The 23,861-nt window shown below is 44.1% G+C and overlaps 1 protein-coding gene across 1 annotated transcript in view; it reads left to right on the top strand.

Moving 5' to 3' along the window:
• The window catches only part of LOC141055737 (HAUS augmin-like complex subunit 6), an 83,926-nt gene extending 60,395 nt beyond the window's left edge, over positions 1-23,531 (top strand). Inside the window, exons 15-16 of the mRNA XM_073552426.1 lie at positions 5,039-6,013; positions 20,902-23,531. Of these exons, the coding sequence (XP_073408527.1) occupies positions 5,039-6,013; positions 20,902-21,005 (1,079 nt within the window). The 3' untranslated portion in view covers positions 21,006-23,531. The remainder of the gene's footprint in view (positions 1-5,038; positions 6,014-20,901) is intronic.
• The last annotated feature ends 330 nt before the right edge of the window (positions 23,532-23,861 follow it).

Below are 23,861 nucleotides of genomic sequence, written 5' to 3'. Positions count from 1 at the left end.
TTTTTTTTTTTTTTTTTTGCACAATGCTTGCTAAGGCATGGAGTCTGAGTATGCGGCTGTGTGCCCACGATGCGATTTTTAAGCGTTTTTGCCGTGATTTTTGGCGCAAAAATGCTGCGAAAACGTTTAAAAAACTTGTACAGAACGCACCCCATGCATTCCTATGGCATTCCGCACATGCTGTGCTAATGCGCTTTTTTCCACGGCGGAATCGCATCGCGGAAAAAAATCGCAGCATGCTCATTCTTTTTTGCGGAATCACAAAGAATTGCCGCGATTCCGCACCCATAGGAATGCATGAGAACCGCTTCCCGCATGTGGCTATGCCCACCATGCGCGAACGCGAAGTTAAGCGTCTGGTACCCACGGTGTGGAGGAGAGGAGACTGTCCTCCAGGCCCTGAGTACCATACTCCTGTAAAAAAAAAAGAATAAAAAATAGGGGTATATTTACCTTCCGGTGTCACGCGCAGCCTTCCCGGGCCTCAGCGTTCCCAGTAATGTCTTGCGGCATGGTCCTGTGATGACGTAGTCTCGCGTTACTCTAGCGGTCTCGTGAGATCGCTATAGCAGCGCGAGACCGTCATCACAGGTCTCGCAAGGCATCGCTGGGAACGGGAGCGTCGTCGAGACTGCGCGGAACGCCGGAAGGTAAATGTACCCCAATTTTTTTTTTTTTATTTTTTTTTTTTTTAATCATTTTTAACATTCTATCTTTTACTATTGATGCCGCATAGGCGGCCTCAATAATAAAAAGCTGGTCACACTTGTCAAACACTGTTTGACGAGTGTGACCAACCTGTCAATCACTTTCCAAGTGATGCTTCAAATTGCTTGGAAAGTGCTTGAATTAGGAAGTTATAAGTTTTAAAAGTTGAACAGCAATTTTTCATATTTTCAACAATTTACAAAACCATTTTTTTAGGGACCACCTCACATTTGAAGAGAGTTTGGGGGTCAATATAACAGAAAATACCCAAAAGTGAGAATTCTAAAAACTGCCCTCCCCAAGGTGTTCAAAACCACATTCAAGAAGTTTATTAACCCTTTAGGTACTTCACAAGAATTGAAGCAATGTGGAAGGAAAAAATGAACATTTAACTTTTTTCCCCCAAAATTTTTGTTTGGACAGTGTTTTTTTTTTTTTTTTTTTTTTTTTTTTTTTTATTTTGTCAAGGGTATCAGGAGAAAATGAACCACAATATTTGTTGTGCAATTTTTCCTGAGTACACAGATACCCCATGTGTGGAGGAAGACCAATCTTCAGGCGCACAGCAGTGCTCAGAATAGAAGGAGCATCATTTTGAGGTTTTGAATGTCAAATTGGCTGGAATCGAGAGCGGACGCCATGTCGCGTTTAGGGATCCCCTGATGTACCTAAACAGTGGAAACCCCCCATAAGTGACCCCATTTTGGAAACTAGACCCCCCCCAAGGAGCTTAGCTAGATGTGTGGTGAGCACTTTGAACTTCCAAGGGCTTCACAGAAGGTTATAACGTAGAGCTGTAAAATTAAAAAAATCATATTTTTTCCACAAAAATGATCTTTTCACCCCCCCCCCCCCCCCCCCCCCAATTTTTATTTTCCCAAGGGTAACATGACTCCAAAAGCTATTGTGCAATTTGTCCTGAGTACACTAATACCCCATATGTGGGGGTAAACCACTATTTGGGCGCATGGCAGAGCTTGGAAGTGAACGAGCGCCATTTGACTTTTTTGGCTGGAACTGAGATCGGTCGCCATGTCGCATTTGGAGAGCCCCTGATGTGCATAAACAGTGGAAACTCCCCACAAGTGACCCAGTTTTGGAAACTAGACCCCCCCCCCCCCCCCCCAAGGAGCTTATCAAGATGTGTGGCGAGAGCTTTGAAGTGCTTCACCGAAGTTTAGGACGCAGAGCCGTGAAAATAAAATCATATTTTTTTTCCACAAAAATGATCTTTTTGCCCCCAAATATTTTCACAAGGGTAACAGGAGAAATAGGTCCCCAACAGTTGAGCAATTTGTCCTGAGTACGCCGATACCCCATGTGTGGGGTGGATCCACTGTTTGGGCGCATGGCAGAGTTCAGAGCGCCGTTTTGGAATGCAGACTTTGATGGAATGTTCTGCGGGCGTTGTGTTGCGTTTACAGAGCCCCTGATGTGCCTAAACAGTAGATATTCCCCACAAGTGACCCCATTTTGGAAACTAGACCCCCCCCCCCCCCAAGGAGCTTATCTAAATGTGTGGTGAGCACTTTGAACCCCCAAGTGCTTCACAGAAGTTTAGAACGCAGAGCCGTGAAAATTTAAAAATCATATTTTTTTTCACAAAAATGATCTTTAATGAGCTATAATTTTACCATATTTCGTCCGACAGTCATGTGCAGTCTTGATTTTTGCGGGTCAAGCTGACGTTTTTATTGGTACCATTTTCGGGCACATAACGTTTTTTTTTTATTGCTTTCTATTCCGATTTTTGTGGAGGCAGAATGAACAAACCTAGCAATTCAGGAATGTTACACCCCCCTCCGTTCCGCGCTTGGTAAAATTGGTAAGGCAGCTTTATTCTTCGGGTCACTACGATTACAGCGATACCTTATTTATAGTGTTTTTTTATGTTTTGATGTTTTTTGCACAAACTTATGCAAAAATAAATAATTTTTTCTATCACTTTATTCTGCGAGCTATAACTTTTTTGATTTTTACGCTGATGGAGCTGTATGGTGGCTGGTTTTTTGCGGGACAAGATGACGTTTTCATCGGTACCATGCTTATTTATATCAGTCTTTTTGATCGCGTATTATTGCACTTTTTCCAATCGGTATGATACCGCTTGGAAATAGTATTATTTGCTACGCTTTTTTTTTTTTTTTTTTTAACGACGTTCACTGAAGTGGTTAACTAGGGAGACACTTCTATAGATGGGATTTTTACGGACGCGGCGATACCAAACGTGGTTGTGTTTTGTTTTTTTTTGTTTTTTTTTTATGAACGTGTATTTTTTCGAGGATTTTTTATTTTTTAATTCTTACATAATGTTTTTTTTTTTTTTTTTACCTTGTCCCTTCATGGGACTTTTACTTTCGCTTTAGGTATAATACATTACAATACTCAAGCATTGTAATGCATTATGCCTCTGCTGAAAGCTGCTGACACCATGCTGTGAGCATGGTCTCTGCAGCTTTCCGTAGGTGGATGACCCGGAGGTTGTCATGACACCTCCAGGTCATCATTGCGAGGAAGCTGACCAGAGGCAGAGGGAGCCCCCTACCCTCTGCCTCCCCCCCTGAACGCTGCGATTGCGTGCGCTTGATCGCAGCACTCAGGGGGTTAACAGCGGGGGTGGAGGGGACGCCGCTCCCAGCTGTCAGTTCAGAAGCTCAGCCACTGCAGCGCTGAGCTCCTGCACTGAGATCGGGCAGGAGATGCTGAAATTTCAGTCTCTCCTGCCCGATCGCTGCTGTGTTTGGTCGGTTAGATTGACTGACCAATCACAGCGCTTAGGGGGCAGGGACCCATTGCAAGGGTCCCTGCCCCCTTGCTGTGCCTCTCAGCTGTCGACACTGAACTACCACTGCCTGTTTAAACACAGTGGTAGTTCATTGGCATGACAGGGATAGCCCGTCATGATGCGGGAAGTTACCTCCTGCCATGACCGGCTATCCCCATCAATGGAAGTTAAGGGGTCAAACTAATTTCATTAATGGTTGCGCAAACCAACCTGTTAATTTCCCCAAGCCCACATCATTTCATGTTCATAAAATGAATCCATACTAATACAAAGCAAATGCATATATATTTGGAGAGTTTTACTGTGAGACTTGCTAAGAGAACATCACTGAGGGCGTGCCCATGTATATTCATTAAAAGACCAAAAAATCTATATAGATCCAGTAGCAACATCTGAGAGGCATTTTAGAAAAAATTTATAGGATAATCCCTGACTAAATACCATCAGAATAAACTACAGGGTAGTAATAAAATGAGACCACAAGAGGGAGCCATAGGATAAAATTAGAATGCGAGCAGTATGTCGGGAGAAATCAGATTGATGTACTGTGGATGTATGCACCAAAGAGAACAGGGTACTGGAGACTGGTAAGAGTTAGACAGCCACGGCTAAGCATGCAGAGACAGAAGTACAGAAGTAAACTTGCTGGATTGCACTAGGAACACTGTTAGAGGTGCTATATGGTAAAGGGATGTGATGACCAGGACAATTGCCCTCAAGTGGCTGATTCTGAGGAGGTGTGAAATAGAAAAGAAGTGTGCACGATTTTTGGGGTTGGCGTGTGGGTATGAGGCCGTAAGAAAATGCTAAGCTTTGACATCACCATCACCTTCTCTCAGCTGGGCCAGAAATGATGTGCAGGGGAGTGTGATACTGAGGGAGGTGCTGCGGGTTGTCACTGGTGATCTGCCCAGGATCATAGATAATTGTGCTGCAAATAAAGAATGACATTAGATATGGCTACAATAACGACAACCATGCAAGGAGACGAGGAAGGGATGGAAAATGTCAGTACAAGGGAGATGAGAAAAAAATTAAGAGTAATATACCCTGCGGCTCCATCCTCCGCTAATGTATCGACTGTTATCTGCATCCTGGGGCAGCAGGTAGCGATGATTTCAGGGCATGGTGCGGCTTATGGGCCACTGATGTTCAACCCTCTGTCTCACTTTGTCCATGTTTACCCTAGATGAATAACTTTAGTGGTGTAGTTTCCATAATGGTGTCACTTTTTTGGGTTTTCTGCTGTTCTGACATCTCTGGGGCCCTGGAAATGTGAAATGAGGTCTGCAAAATCTGAGCTCTAATAATGAATTGGCATTTGCACTTTACTAAACCCTACTTTGTGCCCAAACAGCAGTTGGTGGTAATATATGGATTGATGTACTCGGGAGACATTGTCTTCAGAATTACTTGGCTATGTAGAAATACTCCAGATTATTAACCCTCCAAAGTGACACATTCCAGACTTGAAAACTGGGGTTTGGTCATGAAAGCCCAAACTGGCTGCATCTTTTTTAGGGTTTAACGCTGTTTTTGTTTCAGTTTCAGATATTCGTACATCTTGGAGAAAAGCTATCCAAACTGAAGAATTTTCTGATGTGTCTAGTCCATTGGAAGTTCAGGGTGCAGAGTCCCCTGCTGAACTAGAATCTGCACTCGGCAGTCAAATAGACCTTAGCATGGCTTGCTTCTTGTCTACGTCTCACTTGTCTGAGCAGAATGAGTCACCAAGCCCACCAGTTGCCACTGGTGCTATAACTGCTTCTTCGCTACCAGAGGCAGCTCTTAATCAAAGTGCTTTGCATTTACCAACAAGCGCACTGCTGCCAGACAGTGAGAACTTAAAGCAGAGTGAGCAATCAAGGATGTTTTCTCCGCTTGTAGAAAAGGACCAAACACATTTATTGGAAAGCGAGTCATCCAGAAAAATAATGGAAAGCACAATTCTTCTATCTGCTCTTCAGCTGGATGCTTCTGTACACACAACCCTATCTTGGAATTCTTCAGATGTGGCAAATACTAACAATTGCTTAGACAGTCATGAAGAGATCCAGTTTGGTATAATGCATGAAACCCTTCCAGAAGGAGCTGGGAATGCAAGTCTGAACAGTACAACTAGTCTTGAAACTTCAGAAACTCATAAGAACATTTCAAGAGGCGATCAACTGCTGTTTAGCTCTAATAGTATGGACCGCAAACTGGACATTGACTCAATACGCTCCAGATATGAAGCTCTAAAAAAGACTTTTTCTGCATCTTTATTGGATGATGAGACTGATCATTATCAGGTCCCTTTATGCAAGTTTGGTAAGCATAAATCCGAATCCAATTTGCTTACAGATTCTGGGAATGTGTATAGTCCCTTAGACAAAGGTTTAGCCTTGAAATTGGAACATTTAATGACCCCGTCACCAAAAGCTAGAAGATTTTCCCTCCCTCAGCTTATTTGTTTTTCTCCTGCTGAAGATGTCCATGTGAGGTGTCCAGAGGAACTTGCAGATGTGTTTGATTCTCAAGGTGAGTTTCCCTTGCCGGGATTATAACTCTTAATAATAATATACATTTTATTTTTATAGCGCCGACATATTCCGCAGCACTTTACATTTCAGAGGGGATTTGTACAGACAATAGACATTACAGCATAACAATCACATACAGTAGATTATAACAAATACCAAGAGGAAAAAGGGCCCTGCTCGCAAGCTTACAGTCTGAGGAAAGAGGTAGACACGAAAGGTGGGTGGTAACAGTTGCCCTGATTGTATGGACCAGCCATAATGTTAAGTGTGTAACAGTACAAACACAGAGGGCTAATGGATGCATAAAGCATGTGGGAACATGATGCGGGAAATCTCGTTATGGTAAAACTTTTGGCTGTGCCACACAGGGATAGATTAGGTTAATGTGTTGAGGCGATAGGCCAGTCTGAATAAATGCGTTTTCAGGGCACGCTTAAAATTGTGGGGATTGGTGACTACTCGTATTGACCTGGGAAGTGCATTCCAAAGAATTGGCGTGGCACGTGTAAAGTCTTGGAGACAGGAGTGGGAGGTTCTGACTATTGAGGATGCTAACCTCAGGTCATCAGCAGAACGGAGGGCGCGGGTAGGGTGGTATACTGAAACAAGGGAGGAGATGTAGGGTGGTGCTTAGCCGTGAAGTGCTTTGTCAGTGAGGGTAATAAGTTTTTACTGAATTCTGGAGTGGATGGGTAGCCAGTGTAATGACTGGCACAAGGTAGAGGCATCGGTGTAACGATTGGTGAGGAATATGATCCTGGCTGCAGCATTCAAGACAGATTGGAGAGGGGAGAGTTTGGTAAGAGGGAGACCGATTAGAAGAGAGCTACAATAGTCGAGACGAGAATGAATAAGAGAAACAGTAAGAGTTTTTGCAGAGTCAAAAGTAAGAAAAGGTCGAATTCTAGAAGTGTTTTTCAGGTGCAGATGACAAGAGCGAGCCAGTGATCGAATGTGGGTGGGGGGCAAAGGAAAGCTCGGAATCAAGTATGACCCCAAGACAGCGGGCCTGTTGCTGGGGAGTAATAGTGGAACCACACACAGAAATGGCAATGTCGGGTATAGGTACATAAGTAGAGGGAGGAAACACCAGGAGTTCAGTCTTTGACAGGTTCAGTTTCAGATATAGTGAGGACATGATATTAGACACAGCGTTTAGACACTCGCCGGTGTTTTCTAGAAAGGCTGGCGTGATGTCAGGAGAAGAAGCGTATAATTGGGTGTCATCAGCATAGAGATGGTACTGGAAACCAAATCTACTGATTGTTTGACCAATAGGGGCAGTGTACAAGGAGAAGAGGAGGGGGCCTAGAACCGATCCTTGAGGGACCCCAACAGTAAGGGGAAGGTGAGAGGAGGAGGAGGAACTCTTAAACGTATTAATCCTTATTTCAGATATTAATTTAGATTTTTTGAGGGGGGGCAAGGTATGTTTCACTACTGCCAGTTGCTCTGCTTGGAGCCTTTTTTGGTAGTCCAAGTATAGTTGATGATTAAAAAACATAGCAAGGCTAGCACTGCATAAAGCAGATGCACATCAAAATATAATATACGGACAAAAGTGTTAGGGCACCTACACATTAAGCTCCTGTTAGACATCCCATTCTAAATTGAAAGGCATTTATATACAATTGGTCACCACCTTTTGTTGCTATAAAAGCTTTCTATAAGATTCTGGAGTTTCTTTGGAATTTTTTTTGTCCATTAATTCAGAAGAGCATTTGTGAGTTCAGACACATGCTGGCTCATAATCTCCTCCATTCTAGTTCATCTCAAAGGTATTTGGGGTTGAGGTGAGGATTTGGTGTGGTCCAGTAAAGTTCTGCCTCATCAAATTAACCCAGCTATGCCTTTTTGATATTTGCTTTTTGCACTGGGCCACAGTGATGCTTGCCCAGTGCAAAATTGTTCCCAGAAAGTTATATAATAGTGCTTCAGCATATCAAGACGACATGAGCACTAAGCAGCCTGGGCCATCTCCTTTTAAAACCCGCTTAATGTCATTATCTGTCGTCTTTCCTTTACAGATGGCACAGTGCCGTCGGGCAGGTATATTTCTCCATCTTACAGACTGATATACACTGCTCAAAAAAATGAAGGGAACATCAAAATGTCACATCCTAGATATCTCTGAATGAAATATTCCATTTTGAAATTTTTATTCATTGCATAGTGGAATGTGTTCAGAACAATAAAACATAATTATCAATGTAAATCAAAATGAATATCCCATGGAGGTCTGGATTTGGAATGATACTCAAAATCAAAGTGGAAAATCAAATTGCAGGCTGATCCAACTTCAGTGGAAATGCCTCATGACATGGAAAAGATACTCAGTGTTGTGTGTGGCCTCCACGTGCCTGTATGACCTTCCTACTGTACAACGCCTGGGCATGCTCCTGATGAGGCGGCGGATTGTCTCCTCCCAGACCTGAACTAAAGCATCCGCCAACTCCTGGACAGTCTTTGGTGCAACGTGATGATGGTGGATGGAGCGAGACATGATGTCCCAGATGTGCTCAATCAGATTCAGATCTGGGGAACGGCAGGCCAGGCCATAGCTTCAATGCCTTCATCTTGCAGGAACTACTTGCACACTCCAGCCACATGAGGTCTGGCATTGTCCTGCATTAGGAGGAACCCAGGACCAACCGCTCCAACATATGGTCTCACAAGGGGTCTGAGGATCTCATCTATGTTCCTAATGGTAGTCAGGCTACCTCTGGCGCGCACATGGAGGGCTGTGAGGCCCTCCAAAGAAATGCCACCCCACACCATTACTGACCCACTGCCAAAACCGGTCATGCTGAAGGATGTTGCAGGCAGCAGATCGCTCTCCATGGCATCTCCAGACTATCACATCTATCACATGTACTCAGTGTGAACCTGCTTTCATCTGTGAAGAGCACAGAGCGCCAGTGGCGAATTTGCCAATCCTCGTGTTCTGTGGCAAATGCTAGGCGTCCTGCATGGTGTTGGGCTGTGAGCACAACTCCCATCTGTGGATGTCGGGCCCTTAGACCTTCCTCATGGAGTCAGTTTCTAACCGTTTGTGCAAATGCACATTTGTGACCTGCTGGACGATGTTTTGCAGGTCTCTGGCAGTTCTCCTGTTCCTCCTTGCACAAAGACTGAGGTAGCGGTCCTGCTACTGGGTTGTTGCCCTTCTACGGCCCCCTCCACGTCTCCTGGTGTACTGGCCTGTCTCTTGGTAGTGCCTTTAGCCTCTGGATACTACGCTGACAGACACCGCAAACCTTCATGTCACAGCTTGCATTGATGTGCCATCCTGGATGAGCTGCACTACCTGAGCCACTTGTGTGGGTTGTAGTGTCCGTCTCATGCTTACCATAAGTGTGAAAGCACAGCCAACATTCAAAAGTGACCAAAACATCAGCCAGAAAGCATTGGTACTGAGATGTGGTCTGTGGTCCCCACCTGCAGAACCACTCCTTTATTGAGGGTATCTTGATAATTGCCAATAATTTCAATCTGTTGTCTATTCCATTTGCACAACAGCATGTGAAATTGATTGTCAATCAGTGTTGCTTCCTAAGTGGACAGTTTGATTAACTTTGATTTACTGAGTTATATTCTGTTTGTGTTCCCTTTATTTTTCTGAGCAGTGTATATGTCTGGATTTGGAGAAGTGTGGTTTTTCACTCCACTGACAATGTTTTCGCCTGCAGTCAGCAGGGCGCTGGCATCATTCTACACTGTACTCCTCAGCACTCTGTGACCCATCTCTGTGCGTAGTCTGCTACATTGTGGCTGAGCTTTCTAAACACTTAAATTGTTCAATAATACAATTCCATTTGTTTGTGGTATAGATTTTAGGAAGGATGACATGTTATGAAATGGCTTGTTAAAATGGTAGCATCCGAATACATTACCACGCTCAAATTCAGTGAGCTCTTTTGTAAAGGTATGCTAACAAGAAAGCGTTTTATACACCTGTGGCAAATATCTTTAAATGATAAAACAGTTTAATTGAGGTCAGTCCAAATATTTTGTCCATGCAATGTATCTCAGTAAGGCCAATTGGGATGGGAGATGGTGGTATCAGTCACTTTCAAATGTCGCAACTCAAAGTTTCACAAAATTTTTTTAAAATGTTGGTGTTTTTATACCATTCCTGAACATTTATAACAAACTGAGAGGGGAATGGCTAAGACCACCGATCTAATAAAAGCTGGCACTACTTTGGTGTAAGGCTAGTTTCACACTTGTGCTTGGAGGCGCAGCGGATGCTCGCCATGAAGCTCCGCCCCCGCTGCCGCGCCTCCTCCGGTCAGCTCCGCCTATGGGCGCATGCCGCTACATGCGACCTGCGTATCGTATCTTTAGCATTGGGTACGCAGGCCGTGCGCAGGTATGCTTTTGCCGCCACATGCGTCCTTTTGACGATGCGGCGATCGCACCAAAATGCAACACGTTGCGTATGGCGCAGGTCGCCGCACCGTCAAAAGGACGCATTCAGCGGCCAAAGCATACCTACACACGGCCTGCGTACCCAATGCTAAAGATGGGGTATGCAGGTCGCATGCAGCGCCATGCGCCCATAGGCGGTGTGACCGCAGGGGGCGGAGCTTCACGGTGAGCGTCCGCTGCGCCTCCAAACGCAAGTGTGAAACTAGCCTTTATTTTAACAAATGTACTCTAATACCTGATTGGACTAATCTTTCTGGCAGTGGTGTACGCCAGTTATAAGATGCTCCTAATTCGTTAAATTGGGTGTGGTATCACTGGAGTGAGGTTCACTTTAGTGGCTGTCAACAGGATTGTGCTGAGTAACCTACAGACAGTGTCAGGTTGGCACCGTTATACTGATTACAATAACGAAAAAAGTGGTTTAGTACCGTGTTAGCCAGTAGAAAAAAATATATAAAGTGCTCTCAGTGAGAGAAACAAAATAGGAATCTTGTGGGTATGATACCTTTTAATGGCTAACAAATAGTGAATGTTGTTACAAAGCAAGCTTTCGGGACTGCTTACGTCCCTTCATCGTGCTGATACGACAAAATATTTGAAGAAACCTTATTTATATACAGTTTAAAGCACAACATTTCAATAAACAAGCAATGAGCTTGAAGAGAGAATCCTTAATTAGGTAAGATTAGATGGGTAGTGTGAAAAGTTCTGTGAGATCAAAGGGCTACTTGCAGGAGATGGGTCATAAAACTTTCTGACAAATTGAGTCCTGTGTGAATAGAATCAAAGATTGTAACGAATTTGTGCTCCCACACTCTCCAATGTGTCTGTGATTTAAAATTGCTTTTTAAAATGACAACTTTCATATTGCCTATGTTGTGTCCTGGATGACAGAAATGTATAGCCACAGGTAAATGGGTTTTTTTGTCTGTAATTGTATGACGATGAGTCCTCATCCTTGCTCTCGGTCTCTCTCCTGTTTCTCCAACATAGAGGCCACCCATAGGACATATATTGCATAGAATTAAATACACCACATTGGAAGAGGAACATGTGAATGTCCCTGGGATCTTAGTCCTGCTGTGTGTTGGGAATTTGGATTTTGTCTTTGGTCTCTATATGAATGCAGGTTTTGTATCTTCTCCCATTGCAAGGATATGTTCCTCTTGGTGAATCTGAGGGCGTTGAACTTCGGATAATGATGTTTCTTGGATTGGGAGGTTGTCTGTAGCATAGCAAGGGGGGGTCTTTGAATAGTGTTTTTAACCGGTCATCCTTGTGTAGGATATGGTGAAGTTTCTTAGCCATTTTTCTGAGTATTTCAAGCTGTGGGTTGTAGGTCACTACCAGAGGTACACGATGATTTTCCTCTTTTCTGTATTGAAGTACTTGACTTCTAGGGATCCTTGTGGCCCTAACGATCTGATCATCAATGGAGGTGGGATGGTAACCTTGATTTAAAAATGACATTTTAAGCTGGGTTAGGTGTTCATCCCTGTCCTTGGGACTGGAACAGATACGGTTATATCTGAGGGCCTGGCTGTAAACAATGGATTTCTTAATGTGTTTTAGGATGGAAGCTGTCCCATTTGAGGTATGTGGGACGGTCAATTGGTTTCCGATATACTGATGTTTGGAATTAACCATTTTGGATTTTTATGGTGGTGTCTAGGAAGTTGATTTTTGTTTTTGAATGGTCTAATGTCAAGTTTATGGTTGGATGAAATTTGTTGAATTTGTCATGGAAATTTAGAAGTTCTTCAGGCTCAGTCCAGATTATTATGTCATCAATGTAATGGAAATAGGCAAAGGGTTTGATGGAGCAGGATGTTAAGTCATTTTCCAGTTTAGCCATGAAGAGGTTAGCGTACTGGGGTGCTATTTTACTTCCCATAGCGGTGCCGGTGCGTTGTAGGTATAGTTCCTCACCGAAAGAGAAAAAGTTGTGTGTGAGGATGAAGCTGGTAAGTGCTATTACAGACTTGGAGGGGATCCCATTGGCCTCAAGAAACCTACAACCCACAGCTTGAAATACTCCGAAAAATGGCTAAGAAACTTCACCATATCCTACACAAGGATGACCGGTTAAAAACGCTATTCAAAGACCCCCCCCCCTTGCTATGTTAGACAACCTCCCAATCTAAGAAACATCATTATCCGAAGTTCAATGCCCTCAGATTCACCAATAGGAATATATCCTTGCAATGGGAGAAGATGCAAAACCTGCATTCATATAGAAACCAAAGACAAAATCCAAATTTCCAACACACAGCAGGACTATAAGATCCCAGGGACATTCACGTGTTCCTCTTCCAATGTGGTGTATTTAATTCTATGCAATATATGTCCTGTGGGTGGCCTCTATGTTGGAGAAACAGGACAGAGACTGAGAGCAAGGATGAGGTCTCATCGTCATACAATTACAGACATAAAAAAAACCCATTTACCTGTGGCTAAACATTTCTGTCATCCAGGACACAACATAGGCAATATGAAAGTTGTCATTTTAAAAGGCAATTTTAAATCACACACATCGGAGAGTGTGGGAGCACAAATTCATTACAATCTTTGATTCTATTCGCACAGGACTCAATTTCTCAGGTTTTATGATCCATTACCATATCTGAGCTATCTCCTCCAAGTAGCCCTTTGATCTCACAGAACTTTTCACACTACCTATCTAATCTTACCTAATTAAGGATTCTCTCTTCAAGCTCATTGTTTATTGAAATGTTGTGCTTTAGGCTGTGTGCCCACGTAGCGATTTTTAAGCGTTTTTGCCACGATTTTCGGCGCGAAAACGTTTAAAAATCGTGCACAGAACGCCCCCCCATGCATTCCTATGGCATTCCGAACATGCTGTGCTAATGCTGCGCTTTTTTCCGCGGCGGAATCGCATCGCTGAAAAAATCGCAGCATGCTCATTCTTTTGTGCGGGATCGCAAAGAATTACCGCGATTCCGCACCCATAGGAATGCATGAGAATCGCTTACTTCCCGCATGTGGCTATGCCCACCATGCGGGAAGTTAAGCGTCTCATGTGCGGTTGGTACCCACGGTGTGGAGGAGAGGAGACTGTCCTCCAGGCCCTGGGTACCATACCCCTGTAAAAAAAAGAATTAAAAATAAAAAATGGGGGTATATTTACCTTCCGGCGTCCCCCCCTGCCTTCCCGGCCTAAGCGTTCCCAGTAATGCCTTGCGGCACGGTCCAGTGATGACGTAGTCTCGCGTGACTCTAGCAGTCTCGCGAGATCGCTATAGCAACGCGAGACTACGTCATCACAGGTCTCGCAAGGCATTACTGGGAACGCTGTGGCCCGGGAATGCAGCGCGGGACGCCGGAAGGTAAATATACACCGATTTTTTTTTTTTTTTTTTTTTTTTTTTTTTCATTTTAACATTCTATCTTTTACTATTGATGCCGCATAGGCGGCCTCAATAGTAAAAACCTGGTCACACATGTCAAACACTATGTTTGACGAGTGTGACCAACCTGTCAATCACTTTCCAAGCGATGCTTCAAATCGCTTGGAAAGTGCTTGAATATCGCACACGAAAATCGCGGTGAAATCGCACGGGAAAAAACGCGCGATTTCTGGGAAGGAGTCCGGTTTTTGATGTGCGTTTTAACACGCACCGTGGGCACATAGCCTTAAACTGTATATAAATAAGGTTTCTTCAAATATTTTGTCATATCAGCCTGATGAAGGGACGTAAGCAGTCCCGAAAGCTTGCTTTGTAACAACATTCACTATTACTTGTTAGCCATTAAAAGGTATCATACCCACAAGATTCCTATTTTGTTTCTCTCACTGAGAGCACTTTATATACTGATTACAATGATACCTGGGTTGATGAAATCCATCTTTTGGTTGTTTAATCTTTTATTTATAGATTTCAGTTAATGATATACTCGTGCTTCCGGGGAGGCTTCATGTCTTCTGCCTTAAATATTCATCTGTATGGGCTTATGACAGGTCATTGATCCGTCAGTGACCTACCCCCTAGTTTACATACTGCTTATCTTATAGTTTGAAAAAATAAAATAGACATTCATCATGTAGGCACCTGCACTGTAGCATGTTATGGTCTACAATATCCATATTTTCACTTTTGTCCTATGAATTCCTAGAGGAAAAATATATTTTAATCAAAATGGCGCCTGCGCAGTAGCATAACTCAGTGATCCGATGGATGGTACTGTGCAGGCGCCATCTCGAAAGCTTTTTTTTTTTTTTTTTTTTTTTTTTTTTTTCCCGCTAGCAAAATGGTTCCTAGCCACTCTGATTACACTTTTTCATTTTTAAAGCAAATTCAAATAAATATGGATATTATAGATCGTATCATGCTACAGCATAATATGTAAAATAGGAGGCAGGTCACTTAGGAATCGGTGACCTTTCTTTATTGCCTTATTGGGGGACACAGATTACCATGGGTGTATGCTGCTGCTGCTAGGAGGCTGACACTATGCAAAAACAAGAAAATTGGCTCCTCCCCGGCAGTATACACCCACCGACAGATACCAAGTACCTCAGTTTGTACTTAGTGTCTGTAGGAGGTGGACCGGGATCTTCTCAGATCCGCAGTTACTAATTCCTTTCTTTCCTTAGGTGTTTGTTGAACTTTTTAATCCTTTCTCGTTTGTTTTTCATGTTCTTGGTCGGGAAACGGGGTGTAGTTATCACCCTGATTTCCCATATCAGGCGGCTGAGCGAGCAGTGTGGTGTCATCCACATCGCAACTCTCAGTACCGCAGGCAGGACTCTTTTCCCCTATCACCATTCTGTGCTGTGGGCTGATGACGGGTGGCCGGTTCTTGCCAAAGCAACTCCTCACCCCTCTCCCAAGCTCCGCCCACTGACTTCACTGCCAGCTTCCATCCTGCAATTTCACTTGCTTCCTCACTGCTTGGGGGACACTTCAGGGTCCTGCTGCTTGTCAGATTCCCGGTAGGCTCGGCGCTTTATGGCAAATTGGCTCTCCTCTGCAGTCCCTGTCTATTCAGTGCGGCCATAACGAGTGACCCACCTATGCCCAACCCTTCAACTGTGCTTTCCTTTAAGCCCACCGTTACTCACTACACCTGTGCACGCTGTAAAAAGTGGGCTTCGGGTCAGTCGTCACTCTTCTGTCCGTCCTGCAGTCCTTCAGCTATGTCAGCCTCTCGGGAGCACACAGATTCCCGTGATGAGGGTACTTCCCCTCTCCCAGAGTGGGCCGTTGCTATGTCTGTCGGTCTCTGATCTGACTAAAGTGTCTCAGTCCCTGGTCCAGGTCCTAGAACGACTACCACAGCTATCTACTGCCACCTGTGTGCCGACCGCCTCTCAGGGTGTGTCGTCCGCTCTTAATCACGACCTTCCGAGACACAGACAGGGCAGGAGCTCTAGGAAGCGGGCTCTGTCTACTTCGTCCGTCCTCTAGCTCGCAGTGTCCCTCTGAGTCTGCCAGGTTTCATTCCCCTTCCTCCGATGACGACCCTAAGTCTGGCGATGAATCTCAATCGGATTCTAGTTCAGAAGCAGACAACGTTTCTAAAACACGGTACATGGTCGATAGTCTCATTTCGGCTATCTTTCAAACCCTGAAAATTAAGCAAGATAAGGCTCCCCCTCAGTAATGCTCTGTGCTCTTTAAACGAGCAAGACTTCCGTCTCGAACCTTTCCCAATCACAAAGAGTTCGATACTACCTTGTCCAAACACTGGGAGCGCCCTGAGCAACGTTTCTCAGGCCGCAAGTACTTAGACATGCTGTACCCTTTTGAGGCAGACCTGCTCACAAAATGGACCAAGGCTCCCGAGGTGGATCCCCCAGTGTCCCGGATAGCCTCTAAAACGGTTCTATCCCTGCCAGATGGGGCATCGCTTAAAGCTCCTACGGACAGGCAGATTGAATCTCTGGCTAAGTCAATTTTTGAGGCATCCGGTGCCTCCCTCTATCCTATTTTCGCATCCGCCTGGGTGGTAGCTAAAGTCATATCCGCTTGGGCAAAAATCCTTTGCAGGGGGATCTTGGCGACAGCTCCTCAGGATGAGTTGGCAGATCTGGCAGATCAGGTTAACCATGCCGGTAAATACCTTTTGGACGCGGCCGGGTGCGTAGCAAGGGCTAATAGCAACATAGTAGCTATACGCCGAGTCCTTTGGCTAAAGTCATGGAATGCGGATACCACTTCAAAAAAGTCCCTTACTAATCTGCCATTCCTCGGTTCTAGGCTCTTTGAGCCAAGCTGAACCAGCTAATCTCCGATGCCACTGGTGGTAAAAGCACTTCTCGTCTCCAGTCTCGATCAAAACTGTTTTTTAATAGAAAGGGTTTTCGGCCGTTTAGGCCTTTTCGTCCCTTCTCTTCCACGGACAGATCTGCCCAGCAAGATCGCTCCTCTGCCACTAGAGAGCGAGAACAGAAAAAAAATCTTACAAGCCCGCTCCCCGCTGGATATCTAGAAGACAATACTCCAGATCTTCAGGCGACATTTCCGGCAGGTTTTCCTCCAAGTGACGGGTCACCCCCACCTGGAAGTTCTTTCAGGGTGGGAGGCAGACTTTCCTTTTTCGTGGATGCTTGGCTGTCTGTTGTCGACGACGCTTGGGTCAGAGAAATCGTCGCATCAGGATACAAGATCGAATTTGCTTTCCCCCCCGAACAGACGTTTTTTCCTGTCTCGGCCTCCGAGACAGCGGTCCCAGATTCTGGGGTTCCTCCAGGCCATTTCCTTCCTTCCTTTCTGCTGGAGTGATTGTTCCCGTCCCTCCAAACGAACGGTTTTCAGGGTTCTACTCAAATCTCTTCGTAGTCCCGAAGAAAGACTGCTCCCTTTGTCCAATTCTGGACCTCCAATTTCTCAATCGCCACGTGAAGATTCTTCGTTTCAAAATGGAGTCTCTTCGGTCGGTGATAGCCTCCATGGAACCCGGGGAATTCCTCTGCTCTGTGGACATACGGGACGCCTATCTGCACATTCCGGTTTGTGTGAAATATCTTCGATTTGCGATTCAGGGAGATCACTATCAGTTCACGGCTCTTCCCTTCGGCCTGGCTTCCACTCCCCGTGTTTTCACGAAGGTGATGGTGACTGTCATGGCCATCCTTTGCTCCAGAGGGACCCTCATCATCCCTTATCTGGACGATCTTTTGATCAGGACTGCCTTCAGAGTCTTCAGATAACCCTGGACACTCTCTGCCGCCTCGTTTGGCTAGTCAACAAGGAGAAGTCCATTCTGATCCACACTCAGCGTCTGACCTTTCTGGACATGGAATTCGACACAAATCTAGCCTGGGTTTTTCTTCCGAGGGAAAAATTTGCGGCTCTTTCCAAGGGTATCAGAATTCTCAAACGGCCAACTCCCATTCCCATTCGGTTCTGCATGAAGGTTCTGGGGAAGATGGTGACTTCCATGAAAGCAGTGCCCTTTGCACAATTTTATCTTCGCCCCCTCCAGCTGTCTCTGCTTTCAGCCTGGGACAAGACCACGATGTCCTTGGACTGTCCCATTCTCCTCCCTCTGAGTGAGGCAATCCCTCACTTGGTCACTGCAAGCGTCAGTTCTCCAAGGGAGGTCCTTCCTTCCGCCTCAGTGGCAAGTCATCACCACCGATACCAGCCTTCTAGGATGGGGAGCCGTGTTCCATCAGAAAGCGGCCAAAGGACGCTGGAATCCACAAGAAGCTCTTCTCCCTATCGATCTTCTGGAGATCAGAGCAATCTTCCTGGCCCTTCACTGGCAGCCTCTCCTCTCCGGCAAGCCGGTCCGTATTCAGTCGGACAACGCCACGGCTGTGGCGTACATAAACCACCAGGGGGGGGCACGCGCAGCAGGCAAGTAATGTCAGAAGTGGCCAAGATACTCCGCTGGGCAGAACGTTACGTTCCGGCAATCTCCGCCATTCACATTTCATGGGTGGAAAATTGGGCAGCCGACTTTGAATCGTCAAGGCCTAGCGTCAGGAGAATGGTCCCTTCATCCCACAGTCTTCAATCAGATATGCCACCGTTGAGGCACCCCGGACATCGATCTCATGGCATCTCGGATGAACCACAAAGTTCTGCGTTTCATAGCCAGGTCCAGGGACCCTCTAGCCGTCGCATGCGACGCTCTAGTATTTCCGTGGTCTCAGTTCAAACTTCCTTATCTGTTTCTGCCTCTGGCCTTGATCCCACGAGTGGTCAAAAAGATAAAATCGGAAGGAGTACCAGTGATTCTAGTCACTCCAGATTGGCCAAGACGACCTTGGTACGTGGAACTGGTGAACATGCTCGCGGACGTTCCCTGGAAACTTTCTGTCCATACAGATCTTCTCTTGCAAGGCCCCCTTTACCACACGAATTCTCAGTCTGAGTTTAACGGCATGGCCATTGAGGCCGCGATCCTGAGAGAATCAGGTTTGTCCAACCAGGTGATTCAGACTATGGTCAGAGCCAGAAAACCAGCCTCTTCCCGTATTTACCATAGGTACTGGAAGGCTTTTTTCCGTTGGTGCGATGATAAGGCCTGTTTCACACTTCCGTTTTTGTGTCCGCCAAATGGATCAGTTTCCGTTTTTTTGACGGAAACTGATGCAAACGGATCCGTTTTTTTAAAAACGGATCCGTTTTTTTGACGGATCCGCGGTAAACGCTAAGGGAAGTCTATGGGACAAAAAAAGGATCCTGAAAAAATGGCGGATCCGTTTTTTTACGGAAACCAACGGATTTTGACGGATTTGAAAAAACGGAAGTGTGAAACAGGCCTAAGTCTTTCCAATGTCGTCCTCCATTCCATCTATACTTGGTTTTCCCCAGTCTGGCTTAGATGCGGGGCTGTCCCTCAGTACCCTCAAGGGCCAGGTCTCCGCTCTTTCTATCCTCTTCCAAAGAGAGCTCGCTTCCTTACCGCAGGTCAAAACCTTTCACCAAAGGGTCGCCCATGTGGCTCCTCATCATTCGCCGATAGACCTGTGGGATCTCAATCTCGTCCTTAGCGCTCTCCAGAAGGCGCTGTTCGAGCCTATCCAGGACATTCCTTTGTCCCTTCTCTCGTGGAAGGTAACCTTTTTGATTGCCATTACATCCATCAGAAGAGTTTGAGTTGGCGGCCTTGTCATGTCGTTCCCCTTACCTGATTCTCCATCAGGATAAGGTCGTCCTCAGGCCCGTTCCTTCTTTTCTTCCAAAGGTGGTATCCTCTTTCGACATCAATGAGGATATCGTTATCCCATCTTTTTGTCCTGCTCCTTCACACCCTCTTGAGAAAGAGCTCCACAAACTGGACGTAGTTAGAGCCCTGCGTGTCTATCTCGCCAGGACCTCTTCCTTTCGGCAGTCCGATTCCTTGCTGGTCATGTCTGAAGGTCGCCGGAAAGGGCTTCCGGCATCAAAATCCACGATCGCTCGCTGGATTCGTTCTACCATTCTGGAAGTGTACCGACTTCAGGAAAAACGGCCCCCTCCGGGAGTAAGAGCTCACTCCACCTGGGCTGTGGCGGCTTCGTGGGCAGTTCGTCACCAGGCTTCGGCCTTGCAAATTTGCAGGGCCGCAACCTGGTCGTCCTTGCACACCTTTGCGAGGTTCTAGAGGGTTCATACCCAGGCCTCGTCTGATGCAGTTGTTGGTAGGAAGGTTCTGCAGGCGGCGGTGGCTCACCGGCCGACCTAAGCCTTTCTGGTTCTTTCGTTCCTTATGTTCCCGCCCTTGGGACTGCTTTGGAATGTCCCATGGTAATCTGTGTCCCCCAATAAGGCGATAAAGAAAGATGGATTTTTGGTTCTTACCGTAAAATCTTTCTTGGAGCCTTCATTGAGGGACACAGCACCCTCCCTGTTTAAGTTGTACCATATTGGACTTTGAACTCCTTGTTGGGTTGGTACATATGTTTAAAGTTCCGTGGTTTCTCCTACTACGTGCTCACCAACTGAGGTACTTGGTATCTGTCGGTGGGTGTATACTGCCGGGGAGGAGCAAATTTTCTTGTTTTTGCATAGTGTCAGCCTCCTAGCAGCAGCAGCATACACCCATGGTAATCTGTGTCCCCCAATGAAGGCTCCAAGAAAGAGATTTTACGGTAAGAACAAAAAATCCATCTTTTTATAAGCCATAAGGATGAATCTCTAAGCTGGGCACCACATGAGACATGCGCGCTCTGAAGCTTGAGAATCTCTAACTAAAAACTACAAATAAAGATTAAAGAACAACCACAAGAACGATTTCATCACCCAGGTATCATTTTATAATGGGTATAATGGTGCCAACCTGACACACTGTAGGTTACTGAGCACACTCCTGCTGACTGGCAGTGTGCCAGTCTTAAAGGGAGCCTGATTTAATAAATTAGGCCCAATATGATGTAGTTTTTGTTAACTGTTAGAAACCATGAAGTTAATATGAACATTGCCTTATGATCGCTCTTTGCTTTTTCTCCATTTTGCACTGGGATTGAAATCAGACTATTTGTATCACTCTCTCCTCTAGATCCCGGAGCTTTGAATGAGACCATTGACTTACTGCAGCCAGAACTAGCTCTTCAGACCTGCACAGATGAAGGCGAGGGGCAGTTAATAAAACTAGAATCCTAATCATCCTTCAAGTGGATGGGCACTGTGTAATAAGTCTAAGCGATTGCAGACATCAGGAAGATATATCTGGAGACTGCCTGACTTACTGTAGAAAATTCTGAACTGTAATCCCTATTGTGCTGTAATTTTGTTCCCAGTTGGGGAAACCCATCTGTAATATTGAATTCAGGGGCTCTTTTTGGGTTAATAACACACCACAATTAGTATTCATTCATCGTGTTTTTATGTAGGTAAAATTCTAATTTTAGAAAATTCTCAACCCTTTATGACAGAAATATAATATTGAGCTTCTCCCATCTTCATTTTGAGTTTAGTTCTAGCCTCTGAAATTAAGCCTTTATAGAATGATATAGATTTGTCAAGCAAATGAGCGCTAAATTAAGTTTAAGCAGAAAGGAGAATAAATGTATTGCGTTACCCAATTTGTGCTGATGTACCTTTAGACTGGACACCATTGCAGGATATTAGCAGCACTGGTGATGTCTTAGATTTGCTTTCATAGCATTAAAAGCCATCTGATCAATGGTTTATTATGACTTTTTGTTCTAGCCATAGTGTAAATTACATGTGATGTTGAGCCCACTTGATTACAAATTTGGGCAAAATGTTATGTATAGAAGGAAGCAATCATTAGCAAAGGTCTGAGATGATATTGCACATTAGGTGTGGGGTTTTTTTTTTTTTTTGTGTGGAGTTTACAAATTTAAGAGTAAGAATTAATCTAAAATGTTAGTATTCTAATAAATATTACCCATATGTTTTTGTTTTTTTTATGTGAGTTAGAATAATCAGATAAATTGGGGATGATGCATCCTTAAATACAGAAAATGCAAATAAATTAAAATGACATGTACTGGTCCTTTTTAAAATTAGCTATTGGGTACTGTATGCACGGTTTCATTCTAAACAGTACTTTCATGACTAGCTCCAGGTGCAAATGGGAAAAAAATCAATCTGCATCACCATCTGATCACAATCAAACGTATACATACCTTGGGATGCAAATGAAAGATTGGAGGTGTACAAAGACTTATCAATACAATGCTGGCAGTATAACATCAGTCCAACCCTATAGCTTGATATTATTGGTCTTAGTTACAGGATGTGTTTTGGAATTGGATCAAATTGTGTTGGACAAAGACAACACAATGGTAAAATCTTCATATTAAAGTGACTCACAATCTTTGCTCATTTAATAGAAGGTGCAACTAGGCTGCACTTTAAAGAGGTTGTAATGGTAATGTCACTGTAAACATTTCATTTGAGATCTGTGCCCAGGATTTGTAATTGACAACTATTCCTCCCTAACTGCAGATTGATCATCTGGGACTTTATGATCTAACAGCATTTTTCATACAATGCTGCAGAGCTGAGAATTGTGATAAGGCCACCATCAGGAAGCTGTAACAAACTATTATGCTTTTATGATCCAATAGTCTGAAATTCTGAATACTGGCTGCCTTATTCATCTGTGAACGACCTGGGAATTGGTTGAGATTGTCCCATATCAAATTGTTCCCATTAAGAGAAAGCTTAAAGAGAATGTATGACCAAAAATCCATTCTAAATGTACGTGTGTTTGATGTTGTACTACAACATGCATGTCTGATTTTGCAAGAGATAAGCAACCGACCTGATGTCTGACATTAGGCGTGTTCATGATGGAATGGGAGAGGATAACCATTTCCTATGTGTAGATGTGCTTATTGCTTTCTCACTTTACAGATTTCCATCCATAACATTGTAGAGAATTATAAATGAATTACTTATACTTCTCCATTCAGACTTATACTTTGTTTAAATTGCATAAAAAAACTGTGTGAATTGGACCTAAAGGAGCAATCTAGGTTTCTACAGAAACCTTGGGATAATGCACTGCAATAGTGTTACCATTGCAATTTCTGATATACTTTCTATTTTCACCTTTTTATTTTTTCTGGCAATTTAGCTTCTGCACGCTCACCTACCTTTCACTTTTCACCTTTTATAGATCCCTACTTGATCACAGATTATAACTATATGGTTGTAAACTAATTCCAAAATGTCTATGAAGTGCACGGTTTCTCAGCTGTTTTAAACTCATGTTAGCTGTGTCCTGAAACTAATGATTCTAATAATTGACTTTTTATATTAAACAGTAACTAAAGAGTCTTCCTGATATTTCATATTTAGCAGGCTCTTGAGTTGCCGGCAGATCAGTTGGGAGGCCAAGTCCTGAGACCTCAATCAATTGTGAATGGCTCAGCAGATGCATGTGGGGTACAGATTTAGTAGACAGCATAGGCTATGAAGCATATGCATGCTATGGAATCCATACTCTGGCCTCTATGCTTCTTGGTTGTCTGATTGGGAGTATCAGGAAAAAGTTGCCTACTGCAATCATGCAACAGATTCAGTTATATTCTAACCTGCATACAAATGAAGGGTGCAACAAAGCTGCTATTATGCTGTGTTCAATGCAATAAATATATTTTGTGGCTGCTGACTTATTTTTTTTTTCCTGTTTTATGTTTTGTTTTTTTTTTTGTTTTTTTTTTTTAAAAATAAAATAAAACATTCCAGTTTTGGTGTATGAAGTCGCTTTGTCATGTTTCATTTGCTTATGCTTAAGGGTCATTCCATATCAAGTGATCCAAAAATGAGTATTTTTTTTTACCTGACGTCTTTAGATTTTTTTTTTATTTTTTGTTTTTATGAAGTACAAGTTTAGTTAATTACAAATTAAAAGTTTTGATTTTTTTTTTCTTCAGTTAATTTTTTACAGACTTCTAAAGTTGTGAAAGAGCGAATTTTGGCCTGGTATGGCTTTACATTTATCATATCTTGGGCTAGAATTAAGATACAAAGGTGGGAGAG

The sequence above is a fragment of the Dendrobates tinctorius genome, unplaced genomic scaffold, assembly GCF_039654945.1.
Source record: "Dendrobates tinctorius isolate UK_male_01 unplaced genomic scaffold, ASM3965494v1 ptg000191l, whole genome shotgun sequence".
NCBI lineage: Eukaryota > Metazoa > Chordata > Amphibia > Anura > Dendrobatidae > Dendrobates > Dendrobates tinctorius.
The sequence above is the reverse complement of the archived record's forward strand: the minus strand, read 5'-3'. Positions and strand labels throughout refer to the sequence as shown.